This window comes from Oncorhynchus masou, chromosome 3 (assembly GCF_036934945.1).
Source record: "Oncorhynchus masou masou isolate Uvic2021 chromosome 3, UVic_Omas_1.1, whole genome shotgun sequence".
Classification (NCBI taxonomy): domain Eukaryota; kingdom Metazoa; phylum Chordata; class Actinopteri; order Salmoniformes; family Salmonidae; genus Oncorhynchus; species Oncorhynchus masou.
The window spans coordinates 46,355,397-46,374,943 of NC_088214.1; the positions used below are offsets into that span (position 1 = coordinate 46,355,397).

The window sequence follows — 19,547 nt, forward strand, 5'->3', positions numbered from 1 at the left end:
CTTCTAGGCAGAGTTGCAAAGAAAAAGCCATCTCAAACTAGCCAATAAAAACAAACAATTAAGATGGGAAAAAGAACACAGACACTGGACAGAGGAACTCTGCCTAGAAGGCCAGCCTCTTCACTGTTGAAGTTGAGACTAGTGTTTTGCTGGTACTATTTGCCTTGATTGCTTTGCACACTGTTGAATTCTCTCAGCCAGCTTCACCTGGAATGCTTTTCCAACAGTCTTCAAGAGGTTCCCACATATGTTGAGCACTTGTTGGCTGCTATTCCTTCACTCTGCAGTCCGACTCATCCCCAAACCATCTCAATTGGGTTGAGCTCAGTGAATGTGGAGGCCAGGTCATCTGATGCAGCACTCCATCACTCCTTGAAAAAATAGCCCTTACACAGACTGGAGGTGTGTTGGGTCATTGTTCTGTTGAAAAATAAATTATAGTAGGACAAAGTGCAAACCAGATGGAACGGTGTATCGCTACAGAATGCTGTGGTAGCCATTCTGGTGAAGTGTGCCTTGAATTCTGAATAAATCAAACAGTGTCATCAGCAAAGCCCCCCAACACCATCACACCTCCTCCTCCATGCTTTACTGGGGGAAAAACACAAGTTGATCATAATTTCACAAAGACACGGCTGTTGGAACCAAATTTGAACTCCAGTCCAAAAGACAAATTTCCACTGGTTTAATGCCCATTGCTCATGATTCTTGGCCCAAGCAAGTCTCTTCTTATTATTGGTGTCCTTTAGTACTGGTTTCTTTGCAGCAATTCAACCATGAAGGCCTGATTCACTCAGTCTCCTCTGAACAGCTGATGTATAGATGGGTCTGATACTTGAAATCTGTAAAGCATTTAATTGGCCTGCAGTTTCTGAGGCGGGTGACTAATGAACTTATCCTCTGCAGCAGAGGTAACTCTGGGTCTTCCATTTCTGTGGCGGTCCTAATGAGAGCCAGTGTCATATCGCTTGATGGTTTTTGCGACTTTCAAATTCCTTGACATTTTCCAGATTGACTGACCTTCATGTCTAAAATAAATTATTGACTGTCATATCGCTTTGCTTAATAAGATGGACTTTGTCTTTTATCAAATAGGGATATCGTCTGTTATACCACCTCCAACTTGTCACAAGACAACTGATTGGCTCAAACGCATTAAGAAAAGAAAATCTACATATTAACTTTTAAGGCGGCACACCTGGTAATTGAAATGCAGTCATGCAACTGGTTGAGAGAATGCTAAGAGTGTGCAAAGCTGTTATCAAGGCAAAGGGTGGCCATTTGAAGAATCTCAAAAAAATATATATTTTGATTTGTTTAACACGTTTTTGGTTACTACACGATTCCATGTGTTATTTCATAGTTTTGATGTCTTCAATATTATTCTACAATGTAGAAAATAGTAAAAATAAAGAAAACCCCTTGAATGAGAAGGTGTACTAAAACATTTGACCGGTAGTAAGTAAAAAAGTATACCTCAACTCAGCAAAAAAAGAAACATCCCTTTATCAGGACCCTGTCTTTCAAAGATAATTCATAAAAATCAAGGGTAGGTATTAGGCTTCCACAGGGTAGGTATTAAGTTCAGAGTTCTGAAAACGTAGGACACTAAAGAGGCCCTTCTACTGACTCTGAAAACCACCAAAAGAAATATGCCCAGGGTCTCTGCTCATCTGCGTGAACGTGCCTTAGGCATGCTGCAAGGAGGCATGAGGACTGCAAATGTGGCCAGGGCAAAAAATTGCAATGCCGTTACTGTGAGACGCCTAAGACAGCGCTACAGGGAGACAGGACGGACAGATGATCGTGTAACAACACCTGCACAGGATCGGAACATCCGAACTTCACACATGCAGCACAGGTACAGGATAGCAACAACAACTGCCGAAGTTACACCAAAATCGCACAATCCCTCCATCAGTGCAGACAGGACTGGTAAAAAGTGTTGCGGTGTTGTCTCACCAGGGGTGATGGTCGGGATTTGTGTTTATCGTCTCAGGAATGAGCGTTACACCGAGGCCTGTATTCTGGAGCAGGATTGATTTGGAGGTGGAGGGTCCGTCATGGTCTGTGGTGGTGTGTTACAGCATCATCGGTCTGAGCTTGTTGTCATTGCAGGCAATCTCAACGCTGTGCGTTACAGGGAAGACATCCTCCTCCCTTATGTGGTACCCTTCCTGCAGGCTCATCCTGACATGCCCCTCCAGCATGACAATGCCACCAGCCATACTGCTCGTTCTGTGCGTGATTTCCTGCAAGACAGGAATGTCATTGTTCTGCCATGGCCAGCAAAGAGCCCAGAACTCAATCCCATTGAGCACGTCTGGGACCTGTTGGATCAGAAGGTGAGGGCTCGGGCCAATCCACCAGAAATGTCCGGGAACTTGCAGGTGCCTTGGTGGAAGAGTGGGGTAACATTTTACAGCAAGAACTGGCTAATCTGGTGCAGTCCATGAGGAGGAGATGCACTGCAGTACTTAATGCAGCTGGTTGCCACACCAGATACTGACTGTTACTTTTGATTTTGACCCCCCCCCTTTGTACTGGGGCATATTATTCCATTTCTGTTAGTCACATATGTGGAACTTGTTCAGTTTATGTCTCAGTTGTTGAATCTTATGTTCATACAAATATTTACACATGTTAAGTTTGCTGAAAATAAACGCAGTTGACAGTGAGAGGACGTTTCTTTTTTTGCTGAGTTTACACACACACACACACACACAATTTGGAAAGTATTCAGGCCCCTTGAATTACATTACAGAAATGTATTAAATGAATTGTTTCCTCATAAATCTACACACAATATCCCATAATGACCATGCGAAAAAAGGTTTAGATATTTTTGCAAATGTATTTTTTTTAAAATAGAACAGAAATACCTTACTTACATAAGTACTCAGATCATCTTTCATGATCATGTGTAAGCATACAGTAGTTCACTTTCATAGCAACCACGTTGTATTCCTTCTCGCATGTATGCACTCACCTCTCACCTTTTCCCTTCTTTTGTGGACTTCAATGCACAACACATAAGCTGTGTGTGACCAGGCGATAAAACCTTCCATATATCCGCTACAGACATCGTTGTCACCATATATCACTTGTTTCAGGAATCTAGGCTGGCTCACTAGCTAATGCTACCTGTATGATTATAATATTTGTATCTCTGAGCCATTTTTATTGCTAGTTATAGGCTAATGTTAGCTAGCTAACATTGAACCTGGTTGGTTCGCTACCTGCAGTTTCATGAAGGGTAATAACATCATGAGTTTGGATTATGGTTCATTGTTTAGCTAACTACCTACATGTCTAAACAAAAGACCACTATACAAGTAACCATGTAAAAAGAATGTTCATGATGTCACTGCTAACTGTCGATAGACAGTAAATTCCAATAACTAAAAGAATATCTGACGAATTTACGAACGCTCAACACCTGTTGAATATGGCAGTGTCCGTAAATGTTGGAAAAAAGTGTAATTAAATTGTTGCAGTCACCAACGCTCTGAATAATATAAAAACAGCCAAACCAGCTCTGCTAGGGTGAGTAAAATGGTCTGAATGAGCGGTTCTCTCATTTGGGTCTAGAAGTTGCTCGCAAAATAGACAACGTTAGCCATTTAGCTTGGGTGCTTGACTGCTGTTAGGTCAGAATGCTCGGATCAACCCTACTCGTCTTCCAGTGTGCGCTCTGAACACTCTGATACCAAAACTCTCTGAATTTACGAACAGCCAATCTGACAACGCTCTGAGTTTATGAACGCCCAGAGCTCACTCGGAGCACACTCTGGCACTCCAGATTAAATTGACGAACAGACCTGTAGTATAAACAAGCCTTTAGTCTTGAAATCTTTGGTGGCCTCACATGTGAATCCTTAAAGGGATGGGTGGGGCTAAGAATTTAGAGGGTTTGAACGATGCTGAATGGGTGTAGACAAAGAAGAGCTCTCCAGTAGGTACCAAAAATATTCAAGAGCCATTTTCTCAAAAGGGTGTAGACAGAGAGGAGCTGTCCATGTGGGGGTGCCAAAACATTCAATGACCATTTTCTCAAAAGTGAGGTTACAAGTTTATCAACTTTCAAAGCAGAATTACTTTCCCATTGTTCCTCAACTGTAGTGTATGATATACCCCTTTCTTGCTCCGAGTCTCTACTTTAATTCCAATGTAAAAAAAAACACCCTTTCAAGCCGGTCAGTCACATATTCGCAAAAGTAAAGTCATAGTCAACATAGCTAATAGAACTAACGCATTAGTAAACCCGCTACAATTATGCAGTAATGTTGCAGTGTATAATCAGTAAGCAGTTTAGCCTTGGAAGAGTTCCATTGTTGTGTTGGATAGTCATAGCCAGCTAGCTAATATAGCATCCCTCTGTTTGAGCAGGGTGTTTAAGTAAGCTAAACTAGCTAACTGCATTTGCTGGCTACAGTAAGTACAGTGCATTCGGAAAGTATTCAGACCGCTTGACCTTTTCCACATTTTGTTACTTTACAGGCTTATTCTGAAATGGATTATATACTTTGTTTTTCCTCATTGGGGAAAACAGGTTTTTAGAAATGTTTGCAAATGTATTACAAATTTAAAAAACGTATTTACTTAAGTATTGAAACCTTTTGCTACGAGACTCGAAATCGAGCTCATATGCACCCTGCTTCCATTCATCATCCTTGAGATGTTTCTACAACTTCACTGGAGTCCACCGGTGGTAAATTCAATTGATTAGACATTATTTGGAAAGTCACACTCCTGTGGATAAGGTCTCACAGTTGACAGTGCATGTCAGAGCAAAAAAAAAACTCTGACCATGAGAAAGAAGATTCTCTGGTCTGATGAAACAAAGATTGAACTATTTGGCCTGAATTCCAAGCGTCATGTCTGGAGGCACCATCCCTATGGTGAAGCATGGTGGTGGCAGCATCATGCTGTGGGGATGCTTTTCAGCGGCACGGACTGGGAAACTGGTCAGGCAAAGAGGAACAGAGCAAAGTACAGAGAGATCCTTGATGAAAACCTGCTCCAAAGTGCTCAGGACCTCCGACTGGGGCAAAGGTTCACCTTCCAACAGGACAATAATCCTAACCACACAGTCAAGACAACGCAGGAGTGGCTTTGGGACAAGTCTCTGAATGTCCTTGAGTGGCCCAGCCAGAGCCCAGACTTGAACCTTATCTGACATCTCTGGAGAGACCTAAAAATAGCTGTACAGCAGTGCTCCCCATCCAACCTGACAGTGCTTAAGAGGATCTGCAGAGAACAAAAATGGGAGAATCTTCCCAAATACAGGTGTGCCAAGCCTGTAGCGTAATACCCAAGAAGACTCGAGGCTGTAATCACTGCCTAAGATGCGTCAACAAAGTACTGAGTAAAGGGTCTGAATTCAGTTTTCAATTTTTTATAAATTAGTCAATTTCTTCCAACCAGTTTTTGCATCATCATTAGTGTGTGTAGATTGATGAGGGGGGGAAAACTATTTAATACATTTTAGAATAAGGCTGTAAGCCTACAAAATGTGAAAATATTCAAAAATATTCAAGGGAATACTTTCCAAAGGCACTATATATATATATATATATATATATATATATATATATATATATATATATATATATATATATATATATATATATATATATATATATATATATATATATATATATATAAAAAATTGTATTTATTTGTTAACTTTGAAGAAGTGAATCAGGTAGAAAAAAAAATGTTTTAGATGACATTTTAAGGCAGCAAAACGTGAAAACTTTCACAAGTGACTGTACATAAAATGAATGAATATTGTGCCAACAATTCAAGATATTGTGCCAAAAAGTCAAGATGTTGTTTGAAAAAAATGCAGGATATTGTGCCAAAAAAATAAGATGAACAACTAGCAACTAAGCCACTGTAATGTACACGATTTAACAATGTAGTACTACTCTAGTTTTACATTTCCATTCCATTCATTGTCATTCAAATGGTCTGTGGGTGCTTCAGCAAAATCAGAACTTGCCCAGCGAATGGGGTTGGCAACCCTTGGACAGTGAACACGTTAGATGGGCAGTATTGGGCAATGACAAGCAGTTAAGTCACACATACTACAACGCCAAGTGATTAATCGCGCATAGCAAAAGCAGTGCACTTTATAGGAAATAAGGCGCCATTTGAAACTAACACTTTCTAGGTCTACGTGTGTCTCTCTCTTTGGTTTTCAGCTTCAGGGATAAATCCCAATGAAATGTAGTTCCTGTCAATATAAATCTCTGTATTGATTCAGCGCTGCCACTCTATTTTTGCACATTTCATCAGACAGACCCCAGTTTTAGTCCTTAATGAATGTTTATTACTTTCCACAAAGCATTTCGCAACACATTAAATCATAGGAGAGAAATCACTTAGAATATGACTATAAAACCAGAGCCTCACAAAAGAGGGATTTTCTAAATGATCACACAACACAGTGGGGTCTGGGTCAAATTGCAGTGGGGTTGCCAGATATCTTTTTTTTTAAGTAAAAAAATTAAGAGTACAGATTGTTGTATCAAATCAATTTTTATTTCTCACATGCACCGAATACAACCGGTAAAGACGTTACAGTGAAATGCCTACTTACAAGCCCTTAACCAACAATGCAGTTAACTTCTCATGGCGGGGGGGGACAGACAGTATTGAGTAAATTGGATGAATAAGGTGCCCAGAGTAAACTGCCTGCTACTCAGGCCGAGAAGCTAAGATGTGCATAGTATTAGTATACTTGGATAGAAAACACTGAAGTTTCTAAAACAGTTTGAATGATGTCTGAGTATAACAGTACTCAAATGGCAGGCAGAAACCTGAGAAAAAAATCCAACCAGAAAGTGGGAAATCTGAGGTTTGTAGGTTTTCAACTCATTGCCTATCGAAGATACAGTGGGATATTGGTGATATTGCACTTCCTAAGAATTCCACTAGATGTCAACAGTCTTTAGAACCTTGTTTGATGCTTCTACTGTGAAGGAGGGTGGAATGAGGGCTCTTTGAGTCAGTGGTCTGGAAGAATGCCACGACCTTACCATGTACATTCACGTGATAGTTAGCTTGAGTTCCATTGCATTTCTACAGACATAGGAATTTTCCGGTTGGAACATTATTGAAGATGTTAAAAACATTCAAAAGATTGATTCTATACATCGTTTGACATGTTTCTACGTACTGTAACGGAACTTTTACACTTTTTGTCAACCCCTAGTGATCGCGCATCATGAATTTGGATTAGTGTACTAAATGCACAAACAAAGAGGAGGTATTTGGACATAAATGGACATTATCGAACAAAACAAACATTTATTGTGGAACTGGGATTCCTGGGAGTGCCAATGTAAACGGAGATTTTTGGATATAAATATGAACTTTATTGAACAAAACATACATGTATTGTGTAACATGAAGTCCTATGAGTGTCATCTGATGAAGATCAAAGGTTAGTGATTAATTTCTCTCTATTTCTGCTTTTTGTGACTCCTCTCTTTGGCTGGAAAAATGGCTGTGTTTTTCTGTGACTTAACATAATTTCTCTCTGACCTAACATAATCGTTTGGTTTGCTTTCGCTGTAAAGCCTTTTTGAAATCGGACACTGTGGTGGGATTAACAAGAAGTGTATCTTTAAGATGTATCTGAAGAATTTTAAATTATGGGATTTCTGTTTTGAATTTGGCGCCCTGCACTTTCACTGGCTGTTGTCATATCGATCCTGTTAGCAGGATCTCAGCCCAAAGAGGTTAAGAAAAATACGTGTTAAGTAAAAATAATAATTAAAGAGCAGCAGTAAAATAACATTAGCATGACTATATTCATAGGGTACAGGTACAGAGTCAATGTGCAGGGGCACCGGTTAGTCGAGGTAATACAGTGCCTTGCGAAAGTATTCGGCCCCCTTGAACTTTGCGACCTTTTGCCACATTTCAGACTTCAAAAAAATATATAAAACTGTATTTTTTTGTGAAGAATCAACAACAAGTGGGACACAATCATGAAGTGGAACGACATTTATTGGATATTTCAAACTTTTTTAACAAATCAAAAACTGAAAACTTGGGCGTGCAAAATTATTCAGCCCCTTTATTTTCAGTGCAGCAAACTCTCTCCAAAAGTTCAGTGAGGATCTCTGAATGATCTAATGTTGACCTAAATGACTAACGATGATAAATACAATCCACCTGTGTGTAATCAAGTCTCCGTAAAAATGCACCTGCACTGTGATAGTCTCAGAGGTCCGTTAAAAGCGCAGGAAGCATCATGAAGAACAAGGAACACACCAGGCAGGTCCGAGATACTGTTGTGAAGAAGTTTAAAGCCGGATTTGGATACACAAAGATTTCCCAAGCTTTAAACATCCCAAGGAGCACTGTGCAAGCGATAATATTGAAATGGAAGGAGTATCAGACCACTGCAAATCTACCAAGACCTGGCCGTCCCTCTAAACTTTCAGCTCATACAAGGAGAAGACTGATCAGAGATGCAGCCAAGAGGCCCATGATCACTCTGGATGAACTGCAGAGATCTACAGCTGAGGTGGGAGACTCTGTCCATAGGACAACAATCAGTCGCATATTGCACAAATCTGGCCTTTATGGAAGAGTCGCAAGAAGAAAGCCATTTCTTAAAGATATCCATAAAAAGTGTCGTTTAAAGTTTGCCACAAGCCACCTGGGAGACACACCAAACATGTGGAAGAAAGTGCTCTGGTCAGATGAAACCAAAATTGAACTTTTTGGCAACAATGCAAAACGTTATGTTTGGCGTAAAAGCAACACAGCTCATCACCCTGAACACACCATCTTCACTGTCAAACATGGTGGTGGCAGCATCATGGTTTGGGCCTGCTTTTCTTCAGCAGGACAGGGAAGATGGTTAAAATTGATGGGAAGATGGATGGAGCCACTACAGCCCCGTCAATGAGAATGGGGGTGTGCTCGGTCCTCCTTTTCCTGTAGTCCACAAGCATCTCCTTTGTCATCATCACATTGAGGGACAGGTTGCTCTCCTGGCATCACATGGCCAGGTCTAGGCTGTCTCATCGCTGTCGGTGATCAAGCCCACCACCGTTGTGTCGTCGGCAAACTTAATGATGGTGTTAAAGTCATTCCTGGGTAAACAGGGAGAACAGGAGGGGACTGAGCACGTACCCCTGAGGGGCCACCATGTTGAGGATCAATGTGGCAGATGTGTTGTTACCTACCCTTACCACCTGGGGGCGGCCAATCAGGAAGTCAGGGTCCTTAGTGCCCTCAAAGCGCATCACTAAGCTATGGTGCTGAACACTGGCAGTAGTAAATGAATAGCACTCTCACATAGGTGTTCCTTTTGTCCAGGTGGGAAAGGGAAGTGTTGAGTGCAATAGAGATTGCATCATCTGTGGATCTGTTTGGGCAGTATGCAAATTGTAGTGGGTCTAGGGTTTCTGGGATAATGATGTTGATGTGAGCCATCACCAGCCTTTCAAAGCACTTAATGGCTACAGACATGACTGCTACAGGTCAGTGAAGGCACTTGCCAGTTGGTCAGCGTATGCTCGGAGTACATGTCCTGGTAATGCATCTGGCCCTGCTGCCTTGTGAATGTTGACCTGTTTAAAGGTCTTACTCACATCAGCTATGGAGAGCATGATCACACAGTCGTACAGCTGATGCATGCTTCAGTGTTCCTTGCCTCAAAGTGACCATAAAATCATTTAACTTGACTGGTAGGCTCGTGTCAATGGGCAGCTCGCGGCTGTGCTTCCCTTTGTAGTCTGAAATAGTTTTCAAGCCCTGCCACAATAGTACGATTCAATCTTAGTCCTGTATTGATGCTTTGCCTGTTTGATTGTTCGTCGCAGGGCATAGCGGGATTTCTTATAACCGTCCGGGTTAGAGTCCAGTTACTTGAAAGCTGCAGCTCTACCCTTAGCGCATTGCGGATGTTGCCTGTAATCCATGGCTTCTGGTTGGGGTAAGTAAGTATGGTCACTGTGGGGACAATGTCATCGATGCACTTATTGATGAAGCCAGTGACTGATGTGTTGCACTCCTCGATGCCATCGGAAGAATGCTGGAACATGTTCCAGTCTGTGCTAGCAAAACAGTCCTGTAGCTTAGCATCGGAGTCATCTGACCACTACCATATTGAGCGAGTCACGGGTGTTTCCTGCTTTAGTGTTTGCTTGTAAGCAGGAGGATATAATTATGGTCAGATTTACCAAATGGAGGGTGAGCTTTGTACAGATCTCTGTGTGTGGAGGAAAGGTGGTCTAGAGTTCTCTTTTCCTCTGGTTGCACATTCAACATGCTGGTAGAAATGAGGTAAAACTGATTTAAGTTTCCCTGCATTAATTATTGGTGTCCTTTTCCATGCATTAAACAGGACAATATACCATTGTTTTTAGAAAGACCATTTGGAAAATGTATTTTTATTGAGTGAATGTATATATTGGTTGTCTTAATTTTGATAAGATATGAAATTGTAATGAATTTAAGGTTATTTGTTGATGTACAACTTTGGAAATACACAAAAAACTTAATGTAAATGAAAATAATTATTATTTGAAAAAGAAGCCACAAGAAGACAGTTGATTAGTTTATTGGGGTAGGGGTTGTTTCAAGGTCAATGGTCACTCGAAGGTCACTTACCCGTAGCGGTGGCGGACCACATCTCGGCTCAGTCGCTCCGCCAGGTAGGCCCCAATCCTGTCCAACTTCTCTGGGGCTGAAACCGCGTAGAAGGTGAGCTTCTCCATGTCTGACTTGGACAGGCCATCCTGAAAGAGTAGTACACAAGGGGTTACAGAAGCACCAAACGTAAGAACATTGTCAGAAACTGAGGTAAAAGGAGAAGTATTGTTGTTTTGTTAAACGGGCATAATGAACATGATGCACTTGTTCAGTTCCCTTCATGGATTTCAAAGGAATGGAAAAGTGTAAGATATAGGGTGGAAAATTCCTCTAGCTTAAGCTTACAGCAATTGAAATCCATGAGCGGAGTGAACAAATCAGGAAGAAGAGTGGAGAATTGGAATTCAGCGCTGTAGTATTACCATAAGGGTGGGTCGGGGGCAAGTCATTTTCAGGAAAGGCAGTTCGAAAAGCAGATTCTGCCATGTTTTAAATAATTCTAGCCCAATCAGCACTTGAACTGGACAGGGAATTGAAAATTTCAATTCATGAGAAATGTCCAATTCAACAACACTGAAAATGCCCATAAATTCTAATTCAAATTGTAATTCACATACAGTACCAGTGAAATGTTTGGACACACCTACTCATTCAAGGGTTTCTCTTTAATTGTACTATTTACTACATTGAGGAATAATAGTAAAGATATCAAAACTATGAAATACAGAGAGTCATGCAGTAAGCAAAAAAGTGTTAAACTTTTTTTTTTTATGTAGATTCTTCAAAGTTGCCACCCTTTGTCTTGACAGCTTTGCACACTCTTGGCATTCTCTCAACCAGCTTCACCTGGAATGCTTTTCCAACAATTTTGAATGAGTTCCCACATATGCTGAGCACTTGTTGGCTGCTATTCCTTCACTCTGCGGTCCAACTCATCCCAAATCATCTCAATATTGGGTTGAGGTTGGGTGATTGTGGGAGCCAGGTCATCTGATGCAGCACTCCATCACTCTCCTTATTGGTCAAATAGCCCTTAAGCAGCCTGGAGGTGTGTTGGGTCATTGTCCTGTTGAAAAACAAATGATAGTGGGACTAAGTGCAAACCAGATTGGATGGCGTATCGCTGCAGAATGCTGTGGTAGCCATGCTGGTTAAGTTTGCCTTGAATACTACATTTATCACAGACGGTGTCACCAGTAAAGCATCCCCACAGAATCACACCTCTCACAAAGACAAGGCAGTTGGAACCAAAAATGTCCAATTTGGGTTTATCAGCCCAAAGGACACATTTCCACTGGTCTAATGTCCATTGCTCCTGTTTCTTGGACCAAGCAAGTCTCTTCTTATTATTGGTGTTCTTTAGTAGTGGTTTCTTTGCAGCAATTCGACCATGAAGGCCTGATTCATGCAGTCTCTTCTGAACAGTTGATGTTGAGATGTGTCTGTTACTTGAAATTTGTGAAGCATTTATTTGGGCTGAACATTTCCTCTGCAGCAGAGGTAACTCTGGATCTTCCTTTCCTGTGGCGGTTCTCATGAGAGCCAGTTTCATCATAGCGCTTGATGGTTTTTGCGACTGCACTTGAAGAAACTTTCAAAGTTCTTAAAATGTTCCAGATTGACTGACCTTCATGTCTTAAAGTAATGATAGGCTGTCATTTATCTTTGATTATTTGAGCTGTTCTTGCCATAATATGGACTTGGTCTTTTACCAAAACAAGGCTATCTTCTGTATACCAACACAACTGATTGGCTCAAACGCATTAAGAAAAGAAATTCCACCAATTAACTTTAAAGAACACACACTTGATAATTGAAATGCATTTCAGGTAACAAACTTAAGGGATTTTTTATCAATAATGACTAATTATGTATACATTTCAATCAGGACTGACTAATCAGAATACTATTATGTTACTGTATAGATATATGATTTTTCTTTTTATCCTAGCACTGAATATAAAGTGTGTAAATATAATCAAGAATTAGAACAATGACTGTCTGTTCCTTGGTAGAAATGAATGAACTTATCGTCAGACTGGCTAGAATGCTTATCTACACGGGAAGACCTTGGCTCATAAATTATATTACATTGGTGTGGGACGATGTGGGAAGGCTTGAGATACTGCCTTTGTACCAGGGTGAAGAAGAGACGGGACAGTTCAAAAAACTAATGACGTCATTTTCAGTTTATAACCTGTGGTAAAATGTTTCATGTTCAGTACTCTCGAGAATAAACGCTAATGATTGATTTTGAGACTGGTCTCTGTCCATTTTATGCAAATAAGAGTCTTACAAATTCTTAGAAGTGGGCAGAGTGTTTAATTTAATTGGGTATTAAAACATGTAGGAATTTAATTCCAGTAACACAAACCTCATGAAGCTGGATGAGAGAATGCCAAAAGAGTGCAAAGCTGTCCTCAAGGCAAAGGGTTGCTACTTTGAAGAATCTCAAAAATAAAATGTGTTTAAATTAACACTTTTTGGTTACTACATGATTTCATGTGTTATTTCATAGTTTTGATGTCTTCTTTAAAAATAAAGAAAAACCCTGGAATGAGTAGGTGTGTCCAAACTTATAACTGGTACTGTACTTCAACCCGATGTGTGGGCGGTGGAAGTTACGGAGTGTTGTCCTTGAATTTAAATCATATAGCTGTTAACGTTAGGGTCAGATGGGGGACGGGAGAGAAAGAGTGTTTCAGAGTTGAGGTATTAATCAAGGTTCAGAGGTAAATCACAGAGGTTAAGACATGGTAAAACGCTGTCACGCGCTGGAACATGCGTGTTCAGATGGATGTCTGTCTGATGTAGAGGGAGGGTGTTCATTAAACTTGTGATCTCCTGACACTCTGGATGCATCCCAAAGAACACCCTATTCCCAATATAGTGCACTTCTTTTGGCAAGGGTCGCAGAGGGCTCTGCTCAAAAGTAGTGCACTATAAAGGGAATAGAGTACCATTTGGGATGCATGCTTTATGGCAATTCACATTCCCTGTGTCCTTGCTTTCTCCCGATCAGGTTGTTTTCTCCATCCCACACATACTGTGTGTGTGTGTGTGTGTGTGTGTGTGTGTGTGTGTGTGTGTGTGTGTGTGTGTGTGTGTGTTTGCATGACATGATGTCCTCCAAGCCCATTACAATGATAACACGCAATATTAAATAAAAATACATAATAAATAAAGTATTACATTATACTGTATATCCGTGTCCATATTTACATGACTTTCTATCTGATAGACGGTTCAAGAGAAAATAGCCTAATTAATTTTTAAAAGCATCTAAATCAACAATGATATCATTTGCTATCAACTCTGCAACCCTTCCAACTATTGCCTTTAAGAACTGTCACCAGTTTGGCCACAAAACATTTACAACAAAGACAGAGATAATAAATTAAATCAGTGTGTAAAACAAGGATATTCCACACCGAAACCCTCAAATTAAAAACACCAGTGGTATTCACTTAGTTTTTTGGTTTATTTGTATTACAGCTTTGGCATTCTTTTTTTCATATTAAAACATCTTGTTATTTTTCATATATTTTACATGTTATGAATGTTACCTTAAATCCTTTAAAGTTCCCAACAATATGGTAGTTTACTAGTCAATTTTGACATTTACCAGTAACATGCTCTCCCTTTGCAACCCTAACTATGCACATACTTCACTATACAGTAATGGAATACGGTCCATTACATTTTAACTGGGTCAATTCCTGAAATGAATTGATATCCAACTAATTGAATTCCCTTCAGGAAATGACTGAGCTCATGTGGAATTGACCTCAACCCCGTAATATACTTATTAATAGTACCACACTAGAATGTATTGATTACTTTACATGTATAAGGAATGATTATGTTGGGGTCAATGAAGGGTTAATAGGAACTTGGTGTATGGAAAGTTACTGAGTGAGACAAGGGGAAGAGCAGAAAGTTCATATTATGTCCCATGTTTCCAAGGAGGGAGGTGAAGGGCAATAGTTAGTGTTTTAGAGTGATAAATGATGCTGACTTATCTAAGCAATAGGCGTCACTATCACTGGTCCTAGGTTGGTAACTGTTCTATGAGCAATAGAGAAAGTTAGTTGGTTATTGGTCTCCATGATAGTGGTGTAAATCAGTTCCTAATAAACGACAAGTAAAGATTACATCCTGTGTCCTCCAATTACATGTTAGTCTTTTCAAGATACTGCAGTTCGTCTCTGATAAGGCAGGCCAGCTGCGGAACCAGGGAGGAGCGAGGAATTCAGCTTGAGGTCAAGTCAACAGATGAAGTGAAAAGAAACCCCTGGGACTGGGGCCAGAGGGGCCCAATGCAACAATCCTCCTACTACAGTTCTATCTCAAAAACATTCACTTCCACACCCACGAAGGATCTAGCATCAGGCAGGGTCATGACTACACCAGTGAGAGGAACCAATTAAGTTCCTGCCTAGCAACAGAGATGCATTGGCTGTCTAGATGTGCAAGGAGTTGACCCCGCCTAGTTGGAGGGAATAAATATACGTTGTTGTCATCATGCTTCGTCTTTGCAGCTGTTGAATAAACTTGGTTTGAGCTTTTTTTTGTCGTCCGTTTGAGTTTTTACTCTGTATGTTCAGAACATGGTTGGAATATTGAACTATTACTATAGTGAATTGAAAAGAGAGAGGAAGAGCACAATAAAGTGAAACCATTTTGGTAACACTTTCTATGAAGTACATATGTATAACATCATTTATGAGTTGCATGCACAGCTTCGCTTAAATGCCCATATCATACATTGACACCGTCAAATAAAATGTTACCACGTCAGCTAACTCTCATGCATTTTTCTTTCTTTCTAGATTTGTTAGAGACTATCCAATTACTGATGCATTTGTTTTGTATAACACACCTCCTTTTGAAGTCACAAAAATGACTTCTAGGATGGCAGTTTCAGACCGACTGTACGTAGCAACTGATAGAGCAGAGAAACTAAATTCCGGGTGAGTCATCAGGCAAGAAGATGATCAGGCTCTACTTAAAGACTACAAATACCTACTATATATAGTGTTTTATAATTGCACATAGAAAGTGTATCTGATACATCTACAACAGAGAGACTTCGTTGTATGTCCTACACATTTTACACAAGGGGGAGGAAAAAAAAAACTGTCCCCAGAGTAATGTCGCCAGAGTATTTTTCCAGCACCTGCTCTGAGTGATAATTCACTTGACAATGTTGCGACCATTTGAGCATTCCGACTCCCCCTGCACCTGTTTGCGTACACTAAAGGCCCTTGACATTGAGACAGACACAGTGTGAGAGAGCAAAAAGAGACTCCCTTGTTTATGTGATTCTGAATACCACACACAAATTTGCTTTTTTCATTAAAAACAGGGTTAAGGATTCAAACAGCCGTTAATAAGTTGTCGTGTCAAGGTTATCAAAAGCGATGTCACACAAATAGATTTGTCAAACTATAACGGTTACGTGCCGCGTTACGGCAGGCCAATTATGGGTAATGTCTGAAATAGCACCCTATTCCCTACATAGTGCACTACTTTTGACCAAAAATGGTGTTTGAACTTGAGGCAAATTTCTCATCATAACAGCGACACAGGGTCTCCAAAGCAAGCTAAGCACTAGAGTAACAATGGGCTTGGATGCATGCACTACCACACAATCCTATTTGTGTTATCAAGTTGGTTGTTGTGACAGCTATTTTATAAATGGCTTTTATCGCTATGATAAACGGTTAGAGTGCAAGGGTTAGGACTAGATGTGTTAATATTGGTCTGTCAGCTGATGATGACCATTGTTCATCATGACAGTTTAGGGCTGTAGGCAATTTTTTAAATCGTGAGATTTAATTATGATAATGAGATGGTGTTTGCCATTTACGCGTCATAAGCAAATTTAGATTTTGAAAGATGGTTGCAAACTCAAAGGAAATCATTTGAATAAGTCATCATGACTACAAAATTATAACCTACGCTTCCCGAAATGTTTGTTTGGCAGTCGTGTATGCTACTTTGAGGGCATTTCCACTCAGTCTAGGGAAAAACTACAGGAAAGGATTGACATTTTAAACAAATGTCTGTCTATAACACATCTTTGATTATAGACATTGAAGTAAATGTCATTAAAATGTCTTGTCAAATGCATCTTGGAACAGAGGTAAAATACTCACTTTGGGGTCCTCTGGGAAGATGTTATCAACCAGGCGTTTGTACCTGGGCCTCAGGGGTCCACAGCAGCCACACACACCTGGAACACAAAACATACTAATTTAACAAAAAAAACACACAACAGGTGATAACACAACAATAAAACATAAATTATGATTATCATCTGATCCCAACATTGCATCAATAAATACCATATCACTACTCTATAAATTACCACACATCCTTAATATGGGTAATTCAATTTTGCCTTGACTGTTTATGTACAGCGACTGTTCCTACACGCTGAATCTTGACCTTAAAAGCAAGAAAGCTACAAAATAGAATGGAATAGGGTAACAATTTTAATTAAGGCAAATTAGTATTAACATCACTCAGTTGAATAATCAACATTAACCAATAACTTAGAGTGACAGGCGACAAAGTGTGTGCGCGAGCGTGTGCAAGAAAGAAAAAAAGAGATTGAATGCGTTTGTGCACATGTATGCTTGTTTGCTCACACAAGTGTGTGTGTGTGTGTGTGTGTGTGTGCGCGTGTGTGTTCAATTCATATTCATGGCCAGTACGAGGCCATTGTCCATCTTCAGAGAAACGTCAGAGCGAGGGTGTTTTACAGATCTCAGGATGCAGTGGACCAAAGCAAAGGTAAAATAACAAGTCAGTCCTGTGACAACAGATCAATGTGGAGAGGTGTTTCACATTAAGAACAGAGCCCAACACTATGGCCACATTTTATATAACGGCTTCAGGAAAGAAACAATAAGAAACACAGCGCAGCGGTCTAAGGCACAGCATCGCAGAGCAAGAGGCGTCACTACAGACCCGGGTTCCATCTCAGGCTGTGTCGCAGCCAGCCACGACTGGGAGACCCCTGAGGCGGAGCACAATTGGCAGAGCATCACACGGGTTTGGCCGGCTGGAATGTCCTTGTTCCATCGCGTTCTAGCGACTCCTTGTGGCAGCCAGGCGCATGCATGCTGACTTCGGTCACCAGCTGTACTGTGTATCTGCCGACACATTGGTGCAACTGGCTTCTGCGTTAAGCAAGCAGTGTGTCAAGAAGCATTGCTGCTCAGCGGGTCATGTTTCGGAGGACGCATAGCTCTCGACCTTCGCCTTTCCTGAGTCCGTAAGGAGTTGCAGCGATGGGACAAGACTAAACTACCAATTACATAATCATTGGGGACAAAAACAAAAATGGGGTAAAAAGTAACAAATTTATTAAACAAAATGTTCAACCATAGAATTTTACTTTACACACAAAAAAATTAACAGTAACATTTTATATAATAAAGGGCAACAACGCAAAAAAACGGCTTATTTGGTTGAAAATGTCCTATGTATCCTCGATATTAGAAACATTAATTCCAGTGGCAAAATTTACAAAAAAGTGTAAGTAGCATTATTTTGGTGATAGTCAGTGAGTAGATTCCAAAACGGAGTTTTGTAACTAATGTCGTCACAGTGCCTACAGAAAGTGTTCATACCCCTAGACTTATTCCACATTGTTGTGTTACAGCCTGAATTCGAAACGGATTGGGGGAGGGGGGTTCTCACCCATCTAGACACACACACACACAATAAACCTTAAGTGAAAACATGTTTTAAGAAACTTTAGCAAATTTATTGAAAATGCTATACAGAAATATCTAATTTACATAAGTATTTACACCCCAGAGTGGGAGCACCTTCGGCAGCGATTACAGCTGTGAGTCTAAGAGCTTTCCACACCTGGATTGTTCAACATTTGCCCATTATAATTTTCAAAATTCTTCAAGCTCTGTCAAATTGTTTGTTGATCATTGCTAGACAACCATTTTCAAGTCTTGCCATAGATTCTCAAGTAGGTTTAAGTCAAAACTGCAACTTGGCCACTCAGGAACATTCACCATCTTCAAGGTAAGCAACTGCAATGTAGACTTGGCCTTGTGTTTAAGGTAATTGTCCTGCTGAAAAGGTGAACTCCTCTCTCAGTGTCTGCTGGAATTCAGACAACCACTAGGATTTTGCCTGTGATTAGCTCTATTGTTTCTTTTTATCCCCCACAAAAAAACCTAGTCCTTGCCGATGACAAGCATACCCAAAACATGATGCAGCCACCACTAAGCTTGAAAATATGTAGAGTGGTACTCAGTAATGTGTTGTACTTGCCCCAAACATAACACTGTATTCAGGACAAAAAGTTCATTGCTTTGCCACATTTTCTGCTGTATTGCTATAGTGTCTTGTTGCAAACAGGATGCATGTTTTGGAATATTTTTATTCTGTACAGTATTTTGGAGTACCTAGTGTTGTTGATCCATCCTCAGTTCTCTATTATCACAACCATTAAACTAACTGTTTAGAGTGGTTAAGTTTTGGATTACAATCATGCTGATTTGCCCACCAACACGGGATTGTAATGAACTGATTGCACTCTATCCAATTGTGGCAGCAGAATCTCCAGACAGCGGGACAGACCCTCCCATTATGACTTGGTGTCTTGTTTACATAAGACAACACGTCACCATGACATGTTGAACAAACACTTGACCCCTAAGCCCTTCATGGAGTGACCACGTCCTGATTTGCTTGATTGTGATCATGCAAGTCTGCCAATGTTTTGGGAAAAAGTTGCATTGAGACGATGCGCACTTACATCCCAACTGCCAGCTGTCAATACTCCAAAATTCAAAACCCATTAGTGAGCATCCTGTGTCCTGCTGCAACCTGTTTTGTAACTTGACTCGCTATGAAACACTGATAGACAGATCGACACTCAGGTAGTA

At 40.4% G+C, this 19,547-nt stretch overlaps 1 protein-coding gene across 3 annotated transcripts in view; it reads right to left on the minus strand.

The window, feature by feature from the left end:
- The window catches only part of efr3a (EFR3 homolog A (S. cerevisiae)), a 235,686-nt gene that overhangs the window by 166,376 nt on the left and 49,763 nt on the right, over window positions 1-19,547 (minus strand). For all 3 annotated transcript variants that reach the window (XM_064942642.1, XM_064942651.1, XM_064942632.1), the window contains 2 exons: window positions 16,785-16,861; window positions 10,642-10,769 (listed from right to left, as the gene is read on the minus strand). In XM_064942642.1, the coding sequence (XP_064798714.1) occupies window positions 10,642-10,769; window positions 16,785-16,861 (205 nt within the window). The remainder of the gene's footprint in view (window positions 1-10,641; window positions 10,770-16,784; window positions 16,862-19,547) is intronic.